The sequence below is a fragment of the Eretmochelys imbricata genome, chromosome 1, assembly GCF_965152235.1.
Source record: "Eretmochelys imbricata isolate rEreImb1 chromosome 1, rEreImb1.hap1, whole genome shotgun sequence".
NCBI classification, from domain to species: domain Eukaryota; kingdom Metazoa; phylum Chordata; order Testudines; family Cheloniidae; genus Eretmochelys; species Eretmochelys imbricata.
The window spans coordinates 33,537,888-33,555,577 of NC_135572.1; the positions used below are offsets into that span (position 1 = coordinate 33,537,888).

At 38.9% G+C, this 17,690-nt stretch overlaps 1 protein-coding gene across 1 annotated transcript in view; it reads right to left on the bottom strand.

Annotated features, from left to right (window-relative positions):
- Nucleotides 1-17,690, bottom strand: part of TRPC6 (transient receptor potential cation channel subfamily C member 6) — a 61,684-nt gene that overhangs the window by 16,731 nt on the left and 27,263 nt on the right. Inside the window, exons 5-8 of the mRNA XM_077805629.1 lie at nt 11,874-12,107; nt 10,233-10,497; nt 8,340-8,535; nt 5,672-5,875 (exon numbers count right to left, since the gene is read on the bottom strand). Coding sequence (XP_077661755.1) covers nt 5,672-5,875; nt 8,340-8,535; nt 10,233-10,497; nt 11,874-12,107 — 899 coding nt within the window. The remainder of the gene's footprint in view (nt 1-5,671; nt 5,876-8,339; nt 8,536-10,232; nt 10,498-11,873; nt 12,108-17,690) is intronic.

Here is a 17,690-nt window from a genome sequence, read left to right on the forward strand (position 1 = left end):
ACTTCATTAGTGTCATATAGTCACATTTTCCAAAGAGCCTGCTGACTTTGAGTGCCAGTGTCTTGTCGTCCAACTTGGGACAACTTGAACCTGATTTTCAGAGGTGCTGAGCATCAGCAATTCCTATGCACTTCAACTGGAGTTTGGAATTGCAGCACATCTCAAAAGCATGACCAGTTGCTCAGTTTGGACATCAGAATCAGAGGGCACTTTTCATTATACAGCATTGTATATAATAGTAGAATCTATAATAGTAGAAGAAAAAAATTACAAAATGATATTTTGCATTGTTAGAGTCAGCAAAAACATGCTAATATGATACAACATTTTAATTTATTTTCTATTAAGTATACATTTATTAGTTATTCCTTATTTCTTTTCTGAAAGGCCATATTCAAAGATGACAGCTCACTCAGGACACATGCTGTCATCATTCTCTTGGTCTGGAAAAATGAACAGATTTCATGGCCTTCAAACCCAGTTTGTGGAGGAGCTACACTTTATGCTTCATAAAGAAATTTGATTCTAAAATTAAAAGGGATGGATGCAATTTTTTAAAAAATCCACTTCTCTCTATTTTTTGGTTCTTCATGTGTAAAATGACAGGTTTCAGAGTAACAGCCGTGTTAGTCTGTATTTGCAAAAAGAAAAGGAGTACTTGTGGCACCTTAGAGACTAACCAATTTATTTGAGCATAAGCTTTCGTGAGCTACAGCTCACTTGTAAAATGTCACCCCAGATCCAGCCTGAAAGGTCGCCATAAAGGGAAGAAAGCCACAGGAGCCCTGGACCAAAAGGTTGAGGCAGGCTGCAGACAGGGAGACCCTTTGGCAGTATTCGGAGGAGAAGGTGATCTTCTTCTCTCTCCAGGAAATGCAAGGGTCACGCTGCTCCAGTCAAGTGCCACCAAAAATTAGGGGAAATGTGGGGAATGTATTGCATTGAACTGTGGCCCTGGATTACAGCCTTTAGGGGCACCATTTCCTGAGTCACTGACTCAGCGGAAAGGAAGCTGGAAGAGAACATGTGTCATGCCTTTATTTTGAAATGTTAGGTGGGTCTCAAAAAACTTGTTTGTGGTGTGCTACTTTGTGACTTCCCTTATAAACACCAAAGGTCTGGCTTTGTCTCCATCTTATGCAAGATAAGGAGGGTTGGCACTACAGAATTTCCACATTCTCTCTATGTGGCCTTCCTTTTTACTGCCATAGTGCTGCTACTCCTTCTGTAGCAAGAGCAGAAAGGATCTATTTGCAGAAAACATATGGAGTTTTGTGTCTGATCCTGCACACCCTTACACAGTTCAGTCAGCCCACTGAAACTACTCCTGTGAGTATGGACAGCTCAACTGGTTAACAGTTTGCAAGATCAGGACCTTTCCCATGGTCTTATTCCAAATTACAAAGCTTATTGACATGAAGACTGTGGATGCCATTCTGAGGATGAAATGAAAACAACGATAATGAATCATTATCATACCATATTTACGGTCAGGCTTGACAAATCCCTGGCTGGGATTATTTAGTTGGGGATTAGGTCCTGCTTTGAGCAGGGGGTTGGACTAGATGGCCTCCTGAGGTCCCTTCCAACCCGGAATATTCTATGATTCTGTGATCCACACCTGGTCTAGATGGGGGAGGAGATGATGTATTATAAAGGCTACAAAGGGAAAGTGATAAATAATATACCAGTAGTGGTCGTTCTAAACAATGCCTTTGGAAACAAAGGTTGTTTTTTTAAGAAGTACGGAGGGGTGCCATGTGATGGATGCAGACAGGGCCAACTCCAAACCACAGGTATCTCCAAAAGCAAAACTGTGATTGGCTAGGAGTTTCAGACTCTGTGGTGGAAACCCTAAATAGCCAGGGGATATGAGCTCAGAGGTTTATGGCTTTTCAGTGGAAGAGGTTTTATTTATTTTTTTTATTGAGAATCAAATGTTTATAGCTGTCTTAACAGGAGAGAAAGTACACTTATTTAGCATTTGATATTCTAGAATCACTCTTCAGCTAGTGGAAAACATTATTAATATTTTAAATTTAACAGCTAGGTCAAAGCTGGAAAAAACCTTCCAAACACGGGTTACATTCCACATGGCTGTCTGTCAAAGATGCTATTTTAAGCTACGCAAACAGGACTGGGTTTCTAGGGCCCTGTCCACAATGTCCAAGGATATGATGATAGTATCTTTCCAGAAACACCTGTTTGATCATGGTTCTAGTTTAAGGTCCAAACTCAGTTTCCTTGGCCAATACAGATAGGGAGCAAGGATGAGATATGGAAGAAGTGACTTAAAAGTCATTGAAGGTAATTGGGATTGGTGCTTCCAGGTCCCTTACATGCTCTTGAAAATTGTACCTGAAGTTGAAAACAAAAATCTTTTGTTTTTTTTTTTGTTTCTTGCCATCAGCCCATTTTGAGTAGCACATATACCTCCTGCAAGTCAGTGCATTTCAGTGACACCCTTCTCACTGAAGGAAGCTGTAAAATCAGTTTGCATCTAGCAACTTGACAAGAGGTTTGCAAATGCCAAGGTCATTAGAAACCATGCATAAGCAAAATTCAGCATCTTAGCGTGGGTATTATATATGCATTTAGTTTAATTTCAACAAGTAACATGACATGAAATCTGAGTGATGATAGTTACCAGAGATGCACAGAATGCCTCTTAACTGATTTTAACTGTGACAAGTTGATTTCAGTGGCAATATTGCTTATGGGATCTGTCAAGGTTCCTTCCCCACTCTGAACTCTAGGGTACAGATGTGGGGACTTGCATGAAAACCCCCTAAGCTTATTTTTACCAGCTTAGGTTAAAACTTCCCCAAGGTACAAACTATTTTACCTTTTGCCCTTGGACTTCATTGCTGCCACCACCAAGCATCCAACAAATATATAACAGGGAAAGAGCCCGCTTGGAAACGTCTTTCCCACCAAAATACTCCCCAAACCCTACACCCCCTTTCCTGGAGAAGACTTGATAAAAATCCTCACCAATTTCCGTAGGTGAACACAGACCCAAACCCTTGGATCTTAAGAACAATGAAAAGGCAATTAGGTTCTTAAAAGAATTTTAGTTGAAGAAACAGTAAAAGAATCACCTCTGTAAAATCAGGATGGTAAATACCTTACAGGGCAATCAGATTCAAAACATAGAGAATCCCTCTAGGCAAAACCTTAAGTTACAAAAAGACACAAAAACAGGAATATACATTCCATTCAGCACAGCTTATTTTATCAGCCATTTAAACAAAACAGAATCTAGTGCATATCTAGCTAGATTACTTATTACGTTCTAAGACTCCATTCCTTTTCTGTTCCCAGCAAAAGCATCACACAGACAGAGAGAACCTTTGTTTCTCCCCCCACCACCCCTGCCAGCTTTGAAAGTATCTTGTCTCCTCATTGGTCATTTTGGTCAGGTGCCAGCGAGGTTATCCTAGCTTCTTAACCCTTTACAGGGGAAAGAGTTTTTCCTCTGGCCAGGAGGGATTTTAAAGGTGTTTACCCTTCCTTTTATATTTATGACACGATCCATGATCATTTTTGAACCTATTGTGTATTTGTTGAGAAGCAGGTCACAACATAGCCCAATGCCGCTCCTGCAGTTCCTTTCCTTTTGTCCTAGGATTATGACCAGTTGTTCCTCATTACTGTTTAATGGAAAATCTTATCTTTTAATAGGACGGTCGAGGAGAAAGGAGACAAAAAAGCAGGGGAGTAGAATGCACATGGAGGGAGGAGGAGAGATTACACAGGTAGGAGAAGAGATACAATGCATAATGATATATGAAAGGGGGTCAAGCGAAATCACAGAGCAGAGACAAAAGCAAAGCTTTTCCCCAGGTGGAACAGCTCTCTCTGCCCCCACACCTCTGATGGGCTCTTCTTTTTGCTATTGAAGTGCTGTCCTCTACTGTCTGCTCACAGCAGGGCAAACTGGTTGAAATTTGTTCCAGGAAAATTGCTTGTCATTTGTCTAATAACATGCTGACACACAAACCTTATTTCCTAGTCCCAGTCACTGTGAACTTGGTCAAGCCTACAAAAGTTATTAACCCTGTCACAAGACTGCCAATTCCACTGGTGGGTGTAACAATGGTAAACTTTAAAAAAACAAACTTCTATAACATTTGCTTCTGCCACGATGACTACCTTGTGATTTTTCCTTTAAAATGTCACAGTTAACTCACTTTCCTACTCATTAGGCAGTACTGATAATCTGCTTTCTGGTCATTTGGTTTGGGAAGCTGTTCTAGCCACCCTCCCCACATTCCCCTTGAGTTGCAATAATGTCATAACACCAATCTTCACACTTCCAATACAGCCTAACATAGTGTGTTATATCATTTGTTTCCATAAAGCAATGAGCGTTTAGCTTACACTGAGATACTGGCAAGGTAAAGAATTAACATACTGAGTAATCCTATTAGATAAAGCAGCAGGCCAGCTCTGCTGCATTATAGTGTCCTATCATCTGAAATCTATTGTCTAAATGCATCAGAGAACAGAAGACTTTTCAGATAAAAACACGCCACATAAAACAATAGGGGAAGAGGTATAATCCTAGAATGAGAACCACAGTGTAGCAAGGCATAATTTGAGAGGCCCTGCCACCCAGCAGAATCTACAGCCCAGAGTCAGGCAGCCAGGCTCCCTATACAATGCGTGGGGAGAGTAAGGTGCCTGAAAAAGGGACACACAGAAGCCAGCATTGAGTCGGGAGCTGACTAAGCTAGCCAGTAAGAAATGTTGAGGAGATGGGTGTGGTCTAAACTCTGCCACTCAAAAGGGACTTGGGTGCCTTAGTCTGAGTCAGGGAGAAGTGCCTATGTCTGCTCAGGATTCACAGCCCTTTCTCACAAAAAATGGAGGAGAAGGAGCCTACTCTTATCCCTTAGTGGTCAGAACACTCATCCAGGATGTGGGAGAACCAGGTTAAAATCTCTCCTCTGCCTCATGGGAAGAAGGAACTTGAACCCATGTCTTCTACCTCGCGGGTGAGTACCCTGATCTCTAGGCTATGGGGTAGTCTATGATAAGGGTCCCTCAATCAAGCTGTTCAACTTCGTACGAAGTAGATAAACAGTCACTGGATCAGAGACTGGACCCTCAGTCTCCCACTTCCTAGGTGAATCCCCTAACCACCAAGCTATAGAGGAATTCTCACACTCTCACTCTGGCCCAATGACTATTTAAGTATTTCAAATACTAGGGCTTAGGTGTGCACACTGTAACAAGCAAGATTTAGTTGGCTTTGTGCATGCCCACTACTAGAAATGTATGCATTTAAGAGACTTTATCAGTGGATGTGTAGGTGCTTAGGGATTTTAGACACCTACAGGGTTAAGCTGCAGCTGAGGACCTAAATGTTGGACTTAGGTGTCTAAAGCAATAGTTAGGCACTTAAATTCCTTTGTGGATCTAGCCCTTAGTGCCTAGACGTAGAACAGATCCATATTAAGGCATCTAAAGAAGAGCTTGATACTGCTCCTCCTGAAGCCAGTAGCAAAACTCTCATTGATTTCAGTGCTGTAAGATTGGACCCAAGGTGGTCTGTTTTTAAAGATGCTAGGCACCCACTGCTCCTACTCAAGTCGACAGCAGAGAAAGGGTAAAAATATTATTAACACTTAAAATTTGTATATGGTATAGTGCATTGGAAAGTTACCTTATTCATCTCTGCATCTTCCTGAAAACCATTCTTATGACATAGGTACCCTTTAGAGATCCATTTTTTTATTCTGAGTAAGAGATAAAGCAAAGATTTTGGAGTTGGCACTAGGTTGAAGGGTACAGGAAGAGTTCTCCCCTCTTCAAAGTAGGAAAACCAGAGTTTAGCCCTAGCAAACTTCCATTCCACATCAGCATCATCCTGTAAGACAGAAATATGACTATCAAAACAATGCTAACAGTGTCTTCATTATTAAAATTACCCTAGCCAATGGCATTTGTGTTTTGAACAAGAATGGATGACATGAATACCAAGCAGATCCAATTACTATTTTTACATATGAAGAAATGAAACATTAATTATGCAAATTGTTTGTTAATCTGAGAAAAGCAAAGGGATGGACCTAGGAAAAGGTAAATGTAGTTTGACTATCAGCTCCTTCATAGTGAGTGCAATTAGTCTGTAAAAAGTGTCTATCCATTGACACTTTTCAAAATTAGACTGGAGAAAAGGAAAGGCCTCAAGCCAGCAAAGCACATAAGCATATGCTTACCTTTAAGCTTGATGTTGATTTTTAAACACATGCATAAGTGCTTCATTGAATAGGGATGGCTTTAAGCACATGCTTAAAATAGAGCATGAGACATTAAACTGACCATTTGTAGGAGTATTCTATGGCACTTTTTCTAAGATTAACCACATTTTCCTGCTTAATTTCCAATTTGCTTCCATTATGGTACATTCTGTCTAAATTTTGTTTGCAGTTTCAGTTGGATGCAGCATCCTTTCTTACTTTTTTCCCTATAAACAGCTGCTGAGTTCTGTCCCAGAGATAAGCGCATTTCAGTGGTCAGTGAAGTGGCTGCTCTGTATCCCTTAACTATATTTTGCAGGCATGTGGTTTAAGACTAAGTGAATATCTGTAAAATGCGATGGGATCACTGAATAAAGTGTGTTACACACTGGGTGCCATTAAAAATTAAACATTTACCACAGTATAGTGTCAATTCTTACTGGTGACATATTCTAAATATAAGAAACACTATAGGAAAGTCAGTTGTGAAATAGACTTTTTTGTTCACTTCTGGGTGGCATACACTGTTAGCGTAAAAGAGTAACAGTAAAACACAAAACATAATTAGATAACAATAATGTAAGTCAAACCCTACAGTTCCACTTAGTACTCACACCAGCAGAAACACCGCTGAATTCAAAGTGTTTTGCTTGTGCAAGGACTCAAGGATTTGATATTATTCTCCTCTTGAGTGCAGCAGATGAGCATTGCCAGTGATCATACACAAAGACTCTGGCACTGGGCTAAGTTATTTTAAGGCATACATCTCTGCCCCTTCCTTCATCATTTTATACACAGGTCAATTTTTAAGACTAGATATGGTTTAAAGATCTCACTACCTGCACTTTTTGGATAAAATTAAATTGCTCCATTTTCTTTATCCTTTCCTTTTGTTTTATTCTTGATGTTTGGTTTGTGGCATGGCTGGAGACTGTAGAATGTCATAAGGCCCTCCCAAGCGCTTTCAATATGACCCGTAAGGAAAGAGAGATATTTCCAGAGGTGAAAGTAAGCTGGTATGGTCCGGTACGGCGTACCGGCAAGAGCCAGTAATTACTTACTAAATTTTCATTGTAAATGTTCCCTATGTGGCTAAGTTTCTGCCTCTGGGCATGCATACTGCAGCTGCACTCTAGGCACCTGGGTGCCCTCTAATGCTGAAGCCTCAGTGTGATTCACAAACCAGGAGAAGATAGGCAGAGAAAGTCTATCTGGCCTATGGGGCCTGATCAGAGCACACCTAACTCCACACTAAATGGCCAGGATGGAGAAGGTCTACCTCCTTTGTAACTTTTAGTCCCGCATTAGGGTACTCACTCAGGGTGTGAAGACCCTGATTCAATTCCCCTCTGTGACTGATGGGGCAAAAGATTGGAAAAGGGGTCCCCAATTCTCAGCTGAGTGTCCTAGCTACTGGACTATGGGATGCTCTGATGTTGGACTCTCTCAATCTCTCCAAATGAAGTTGTTCCACTTTAATTAAAATATTAATTGGGACAAAGAAAGAGTGCGAGTCACTTTATTGTGAGAAGTTATTCTTAAAGATTTATAAGATGATCTGGCCATTTATTTCCCACAACACCCAAAAGTTTGTGTGGATTTTTACCAGCTTATTACATTGAAGATTCTGTTCAGTAGGGAAAAAAGCAGAGTTGCTGACAAATTAAAATGATGTATTGGATTTGTCTATAGGTTGGATGCATATGAATAAGGATTCTATTCTAACAGAAAAAATAGGGGCACCACTCAAATAATAATTTCAAATTAGAGATGGAAAAGACTTGCAAGATCAGCTAATGCATTGCTCTCTAGCACTGTTCTATAGTATTTTTTTAGTACGTTGTCCAGTCTAGTTCTTACTGCTCCAAGCATTGGAGTTACATCGCTTTCAGCTACTTTCAGTTTCACCACCAACAATTTGGAAGGAATGTATGGTGTTTATCTAAGCCAAAAATAACTCCAGGTTGTTTCTCTGGAACAAAAAGATATTTATATGTAGAAAATAAGAGTTTGTCATAATGTGCATTTTCTTATACACTAAACCTCAAGGAGCTATAACCAGTCACATATAATTATAAAATAAAGTTTTACCTCAATCTCCTGGAAAGAGCTGTTGATCATTGCAATTAGCATGTTCAATAAAACAATGACCATAGTAACATTATAGACTCCATAAAGGACATAACCAATATTCTCAATAAATTTGTGTTTATAATTAATGACAACTGATTTCACTTCTGAAAGTCCGAATATAGCCCAGAACAATGTCTTAAAGCTTTCTTCAACTCTGAAAGGAAAAACAGAACATGGTCATATCCTCCTGAAAAAGATTTATAAAAACTGTTTTCATAAACAAGTCACAGCTCTTTACCTACCATATACACGTCTCCTGAATGAAACTGTAGAAGTCTGATCTTATTGATATTATCCATCATACACTTAATGTAATAAGCACTCCCATTAGAAACTGCTTCGTAATAACAAAGTTTAAATTTTAAGGCATAAACGATAAAGCCAACTAATTTAGCAGCAGGCAGGAGAGAGGAGGAGAGCAAAGAACCAGGGGTTGCAGTGCACAGGAGGAGAGACATTCGTTCACTGGATCTACCTTAGAAGGGAGTTTAATACAAAGGGACATGATAAAAGTATATAAAATAATGAATGGTGCAGAGAAGGTAGACTGGGAACTTCCATTTTCCTATCTCCTAATACAAGAACATGGGGACTGTCAATGAAATTAAAAACTGATAAAAAGAAATAAGTTTTCACACACATTTGATTAAACTGTGAAACTCACTGACACAGGAAGTTTTTGTGGCCAAGAATTTAAGTTTAAAAATGGAATTGATGTTTTATATGGAGATCAAGAATATCCAGAGTTATAATTAAATAACAAACATTTTGGAAGGGATATTAAACCTCACATTTCAGGGTTTAAGCAAATCTCTAACTATTAAACATCAGGATCAGACCTCTTGGGGAGGGGAGGGCAGGATCAGATTATCCCACATCTACCTACAGAGCAGTTCTTACACCTCCCTCTGAAGCAGCTGGTTTTGACCACTACTGGGGACAGAATACTGGATTGAATGGAACTTGAATCTGATCCAATCTGGCAATTGCTATGTTCCTACATCTTCCTCCGCTGTGGGTAATGGTTCTCTTCTGTGCTGAAATTTCCTTTGAAAAAAATGAAACTGGTGCACAGCTGGCATATGCAGCCTACTGGGGCACATGTGATGTGTTGGCCCAAATTTCTAATGTTAGTTTAAGCAGCTGCACCTCATGGAGAAGCCTCTGGGCCAAACCAGTGGTGACATAAGTAACATGTATGTAAATTGGTATCAATGACAAAGCAGCACAACTTGCACTGATTTGGCATTCATTGGGTCTGCAAAATGAGAGTGACTTATAGGCAGAAGGGTAGGAGGGTAACTGTAGAAAAAATAGCAACTACCATTAGCATGGCAAAGGTAGCCTCTACCTTAACTTACACCAGCACCATTCCCAGCACAGCTCTCTTGGGATCAGGTTTAAACCTGATGTAAACATGCCACATCTTGTGCTGAACCCTGTCTATTTTATTCAGCCGAGTATTGATCATTATTTATATTGTGGTAGCATCTACCATCCCCTATCACGGATCAGGCTTGGATCATTGTTCTAGGTGCCCTTTGTAACAAAGAGATGGCCCTTGCCCCAGAAAGCATACAATCTAAGTCCAATTTATGTTCAATGGAGTCACTCCAGATATGCCCCAGTGTAACTGGGATAAAAATCTTATCCTTGATTTCAATTATATCTTAGTGGCACCAGGACTACAGAGAAAGTTACCACTCACTACAAGAGCAAGAGATTTAATAAAAGATGGGAATCTTATACCACACATTATGACACTTAGTACATTAATGCATTCAGTTCAAGTAGCTCTCCTTCTACAAAATGATGTGCAATTGTTAACATTTAAACAGGAGTAATACTTACGTTGTGAATGCTTCATTTTGTTTGGCCCCACGGTAGTAGGAATAGAGATTAAACATTCCTATCATGAAGGCCACAAACACCATGATAAATATTACCATGAACTTGAAGATGTCTTTCACAGTTCTGCCAAGTGATATCTGTAGAGGTCCAAAGCTTTCATTGGCTGGGAGAATGTAGGCTATTCTGGAGAAACTTAAAACAACCGCAATTGCGTACAGGCCTTCAGATATGATTTGTGGATCAGATGGATCCCAGTTTATTCTCGCTAGAAATAAAAGATGAGAGTTTCTTGTAACTGGGCTGAAGTATACTTTAGGCTATTCATGGGATTATGCTCTTTTGGTTAGAAAAGAAAGAGTGGCCCAGATCCTTTGCTAGTGTAACCTGGCACTGAAATCAATAGAGGTATGCAGCTCGGGTGCTGGCTTGCTCTTTAGTTTTTCTTTTACCGTATTTTGAAAATGAAATGCAATGCAGCCACTTACAAAGAGAGAGGCCAATTTTCAGACTTGGGTGCCGAAATGAGGGCACCTGATTATGCACCTAAAATACACACATATAGTGCTTCCTTTGAGTGAAATCACTGATCGCTCTCACGACTCAGCTCCTTGGTAGCATGGGCCCCTACCTGCCAATGTGAGTGCCCAAACTGAGTCCACAGCAATGAATTTTTAATGTGCTCAGCAAACTCCTTGCATGAAGATCCTTCCATCAACCAAGGCTAGAGAAAGAAACATGCTTTCTCAAGTCTAACACAGAAATGGGCTAGTTGCCCCAACATCTAATGCCCCTGAACAACAACATTTCAAAACATCATTATATATAACACAGAAAATGATGTTCCTGTCCCAGAAACTCAGTGGAGAGCTAACATTTACGCACCACAACAAATAAATGAATGACTCACTGTGTGAGCTTAGACATGGAATGGACTCATTTAGATTATGTACATTTGCTTGTGAACAGGACCTTTTTTAGATGTAGTTCATTTCTTGTAATTACATATCTGTTCAGCAAATTGCTGAGCTCCCCCTGGGGATTTCATTGCATTTTGCATTCTAAAACCAAGAGGTTGGACCCCTACTTTAAGTGCAAAATGGAATGCAACCTTAACTATGAAATCACAACCGGTGCCTCTATAATACTAATGTCAATTGAAGCTCCACTAATACAGTTCTATAGCATGGACTAGAGAGAAGAATTTTGCTTGGCAACCTTAGAAATCCAGTGCAACTTAGACACTGGTCCCTGTTTATAAAGGCAATAGTTTGCTGTAATTTATAATTGAATTCATGTTTAACTAGCTGTTTTTAATAATTTCCCACAGATGGAATTTTTAATCCATGTTCATACTTCAAAAATGTATTTGTAGTGCTCTATAGCACATATATTCATCATACTGCTTTTATACATCCTGGGTAATGAAGCCAGGCAACCTGCTATGTATCAGCAGAAGTGTGTTCGAGATACTGGTATAAACAAACATAACACCGAATGTAATGAAGAGAGTAAAAAATAAAGTTGGGTGAAAAATTAATCCAATCTGATTGAGAGACTACATAAAGAATTAGAAATGTATTAACATAGAAACAATTCTTCTTTGTCCTATATTTAAGTCTGAATTCTGTGAATTCAACTCACCCAATGTGTAGTAACTTATGTTGGAATCCAATGTTGCAGTTGTAAAGTTCTTCACATTAGTAATTGCATCAAAAATGACCTGGGCTCTGGAAGCATGCCAAAATGCCATAAATCTTGCAATGAATGATGCTGCAAAAATGGCTAACATACCAAAATCAAGCATATTCCATAACTCAAACAGATATTCCTTGGGCCCTTGAGACCAAATTTCTTTACATTCAGCCCATATCATGCCTGCGTAAGAGAGAAGAGAGAATATACTTCATTAATTTTTAACTTCATATTAATCCTCTTTAATATTATATTATGAATAGGATGTGATCTTGGAAGCAGTCAAACTGGAAAGCATTTCTGCTTATAGATTCTGAATTCCTTTTTGATGTGCAAATCATACTCTTCAACAGAGAATGAAGGAAAATTAATTGTCTCTCCCATTCCAACAGGAGGGCTAATTCTTTTCTCATGACAGTTTTATATTGGTGTATCTCCACTGACTTCCTATGAATTTACCTCAGTGTAAGGGACAAAAGACTGTTTACATTACTCACAGTATTTCACTGACTTCAGTTGATAATGGGACTCCTCACAGGTGAAATTCACCTCTGTACAGAGAACAAGCACAAAGCCTGTGCTTCATTTAAATCACACATAAGCCCCACCTAGTTTGAGGGCTTACGTGGGACTTAAGAAATGCATGGGCCTTGTGCTTGCTTTATGGATTTTCTCTCATGTGAGTAAATCAAAGCTGCTTTAAAACACTAACCCATACAAAAATGGTTGACAAGTATAATTTCGGTAAGTTCTACGGACTGTGTTGTGTGTTATGCAGGAGATCAGACAAGATGATCACAATTATGCTAAATTCTAATTAGTGTTGGCTTCTCATTATTCTTCTCAGTACGAACAATAAACTTCCTGTGAGAAGCAACATCAGCATTACAGACATTTGCTGGTCATTATAAATACCAGATGACCTACAGTAGATCAGCACAGTAGCACATGAAGCTAATGTGACATTTTATCAATTCCCTCTGCTCGACCATCTGAAAAGTAATTGAAGGAAGCTGTTTTTCCTTGGATAAAGTAAAATGAAAGATATGCTGCCTTTTATATCTTTATCAAGGGCTGTGAGGATATGTCAGCAAAATCTCTTTTTTCTAGCTGTTTGAAAGGTAAATTAAAAATTTATTAATAAAAACATGTCATGGGAAAACCACTGTGTGTTTCAGATGCGACACTCAAATCCACTTTACACATTAGTGTGTGAGGATCTAATAGCAGAATGGGCCTGATCCAGTGTTCCTTAAAGTGATTTGTGTTGTTATATGGGCTCAATTCAACAAATTCTTATTAATGTGAGTAGCCCCTTCTCATGCATGTAATAATATTATTCTTACATACTGATTTTTGTCTGTATATCCCAAAGTAGTGTACAAAGGATAGTATCATTATCCCCATTTTACAGAGGGAGAAAACAGAGGCACAGAGCAATGAAGTGCTTTGTCCAAGGTTCAACAGCAGGCCAGTTGCAGAACCAGGAATAGAAGCTGTGTTCTCATTAACCGCCTATTGGACACCTCTTGTCTTCCATGAGACTGCCTGCATAAGTAATGACTAGTCATATGAGTAAGGAGCAGGCTTAATATTTCCGAAATAAAATAAGGGAAAGTTTGTATTTGTTCATTTACCCAAAAGCCATAAAATAATATTAAGGTACCATAGCATGCAATCTATCAGTATACTGCATTCTTTTTCATTACTGTATCATTTTAAAGGTAAGAAGAAAATACCCTTTGTTATAGCTATGAAATAGCCTTCTAGGTTTCTGGAGAGAGTTGATAACACAAGCTACAATCATTTTACCAATGATATATTATATCTATCAAATTATATGAAATTTTGTGTAGAACGTTTTCCTTATTTTTCAGTTAGTGTCAATTAAAACCTCACCCAGAGTAACTGTTTAAAATACAATATATGTGACATCCATATAAGATCATGGCAGTAACTCATTTTTGATAAACAGTTACTTGTATTATATTTTAGGCACCACAATGAAGTATTATACAATCATTTCACACAGTTTTGCTCCTAAATCAGATTACAATATATAGGTTTAATTAATACAATTAAAGTTCTTAGACTGAATAATTTATTTATTCATTTATTACTACATGAAATATAAGTGCTAAATAATTTACAGGCTATACTACTATATTCATTTATTTGGTTAAATATTATAAAGTAAGGAGATTATTAGTGCTTTTTAGGTCTATAGAAATGACAATATATGGTATGTTTCAGAGTAGCAGCCATGTTGGTCTGTATCCGCAAAAAGAAAAGGATTACTTGTGGCACCTTAGAGACTAACAAATTTATTTGAGCATAAGCTTTCGTGAGCTACTGCTCACTTCATCGGATGCATACAGTGGAAAATACAATAGGGGGATTTTATATACACAGAGAACATGAAACAACCATACAGACTGTAATGAGAGCGATCAGGTAAGGTGAGCTATTACCAGCAGAAAAAAAAAGAAAAAAAACCTCCAACATCAAAAACCTTTTTGTAGTGATAATCAAGGTGGGCCATTTCCAGCAGTTGACAAGAATGTGTGAGGAACAGTAGGGGGGAAAAATAAACATTGGGAAATAGTTTTACTTTGTGTAATGACACATCCACTCCCAGTCTTTATTCAAGCCTAATTTAATGGTGTCCAGTTTGCAAATTAATTCCAATTCAGCAGTTTCTCATTGGAGTCTGTTTTTGAAGGTTTTTTTGTTGTTGTAATATTGCGACTTTTAGGTCTGTAATCAAGTGACCAGAGAGATTGAAGTGTTCTCTGACTGGTTTTTGAATGTTACAATTCTTGACATCTGATATATGTGATATATGCCATCATGTGCCAGCAATGCCCCTCTTCCATGTACATTGGCCAAACAGGACAGTCTCTATGTAAAAGAATAAATGGACACAAATCAGACGTCAAGGATAATAACCTGACTGTCTCATTTTGTGGTCTTAATTAGTATTTCTTCATTTTAAATCTTTTCAGCATTTGTATACTATTCAGCATTTGTGTACATGTTTACAGTACGAGATTTCAAGTGTAGATAAGCTACTTATTTACAACAGAATATTTCAAGTGTGGATAGACTACATGTTGACCAGATAGACCACTATGAAGAGGAGATTTGAAAGTGGTGCAAGCAGGAGACAGTGAAAACAACTGAAAAAAGAACAGGAGTACTTGTGGCACCTTAGAGACTAACAATTTATTAGAGCATAAGCTTTCGTGGCTACAGCCCACTTCATCGGATGCATAGAACGGAACATATAGTAAGAAGATATATACACACATACAGATAAGTTGGAAGTTACCATACAAACTGTGAGAGGCTAATTAGTTAAGATGAGCTATTATCAGCAGGAGTAAAAACTTTTGTAGTGATAATCAAGATGGCCCATTTAGGCAGTTGACAAGAAGGTGTGAGGATACTTAACTTAAGGAAATAGATTCAATATGTGTAATGACCCAGCCACTCCCAGTCTCTATTCAAACTCAAGTTAATTGTATCTAGTTTGCATATTAATTCAAGCTCAGCAGTTTCTCCTTGGAGTCTGTTTTTGAAGCTTTTCTGTTGCAAAATTGCCACCCTTAAATCTTTTCCTGAGTGGCCAGAGAGGTTGAAGTGTTCACCTACCGGTTTTTGAATGTTAAGATTCCTGATGTCAGATTTGTGTCAATTTATTCTTTTGCATAGAGACTGTCTGGTTTGGCCAATGTACATGGCAGAGGGGCATTGCTGGCACATGATGGCATATATCACATTGGTAGATGTGCAGGTGAACGAGGCCCTGCTGGCATGGCTAATGTGATTAGGTCCTATGATGGTGTCACTTGAATAAATATGTGGACAGAGTTGTCATCTGGTTTTGTTGCAAGGATAGGTTCCTGGGTTAGTGTTTTTGTTGTGTGGTGTGTGGTTGCTGGTGAGTATTTGCTTCAGGCTGGGGGGCTGTCTGTAAGCAAGGACTGGCCTGTCTCCCAAGATCTGTGAGCATGCGGGATCATCTTTCAGGATAGGTTGTAGATCCTTGATGATGCTTTGGAGAGGTTATAGTTGGGGGCTGAAGGTGATGGTTAGTGGCATTATGTTATTATCTTTGTTGGGCCTGTCCTGTAGTAGGTGACTTCTGCGTACTCTTCTGGCTCTCTCAATTTGTTTCTTCACTTCAGCAGGTGGGTATTGTAGTTGTAAGAATGCTTGATAGAGATCTTGTAGGTGTTTGTCTCTATCTGAGGGGTTGGAGCAAATGCGGTTGTATCGTAGAGCTTGGCTGTAGACGATGGATCGTGTGGTGTGGTCTGGGTGAAAGCTGGAGGTATGTAAGTAGGCATAGCGGTCAGTAGGTTTCCGGTATAGGGTGGTGTTTATGTGACCATCGCTTATTAGCACAGTAGTGTCCAGGAAATGGACTGCTTGTGTGGATTGGTCTAGGCTAAGTGAACTGAATGAAGCAGCAGCTAAGAGCTCAAAGCCAATAACTTAATTTCTCAGACCACTGGGAAACACACCTTACCCAACAAACAATGCTACAGATAATGAAAACTCTGCAACTGCAACAGATGATATTTCAATGCCAATACCTGAACACGAGGACAGTAGTCAAGAAGATGTGCCAACAGTAACAGATGCAGCGGAAGATCCTGTGTAAGATCAAAAAACTCAACAGCAACAGGAAGTTGTAAATCTTACGCAGCAAGAGTAATTCATGAGTACTACAGGTTTGACTGTGACTGATACTGGAATCATTGACAAGAGCAATGCTGCCCAAATGCAATCTTTTCTTCAAATTCGTTGGTTTGAAATTCCAAGTAACATTCCACAAGATGCTGATAATCATGCTTTCCCTACTTGTCTACTGACAAAAACTCTTTCAAATGGTGAGACCTGCGCAAGAGACTGGTTATGCTGGAGTACGGAAAAACAATCTTTGTACTATGCACCCTGCTTCATTTTGAATAAAAGTGCTGCAAATGCATCAGTTCTCTCTGATCAATCAGGATGGAGCATCAACAGAGGTTGGAGGAAGTTGAAAAACCGAATACCATCACATGAGAGTTCAACTTCACACAAAGAAAACTATGTTGCATGGAAATCAGCCAGCAGGGCAGCATCAGCTGAAAGTTCAGTTGAGAATTTACTCTTGACTGAATTTTCTCTACAGAAACTAATAACTGGAAAAAAACTGCTTGAGCACATCCTGAATGTCATCCTTTTTCTTTCTAAGGGAGGATTGGCTTTCTTCGGTTCCAGTCAACGTATTGGTGATCATGCAAATAGAAACTTTCTAGGCATAGTTGAGCTCCTCAGCAAATATGATCTACTTTTATCAGAGCATGTTCGAGAATCAAAAGGGAGTCAAAAGCGCATGCAAGTCCATTATCTCTCCACATGCATACAAAATAAGTTTATTGAGCTATGTGGGTCATTCGTACAAACAACAATTCTTGATGAGATTAGAAATGCCAAGTATTTTTCAATCATTGTTGATGCCACTCCAGATTGTTCTGACAAGGAACAAACTACTATGGTTATTCGATATGTTATGATTGTAGACAGCTCAAAATTTTCAGTTGAAGAAAGGTTTATTTTGTTTGATAATTTCACGAGAAAAACTGGAAAAGAAATTGCTGCTTGAGTACTAGCAATTCTAGAAGGTTTAAAGTTAGATTTTCAAATCTGCATTGGTCAAGCCTATGACAATGGATCTAATATGTTTGGGAAGTACAAAGTGTACAAGCAGTTCTG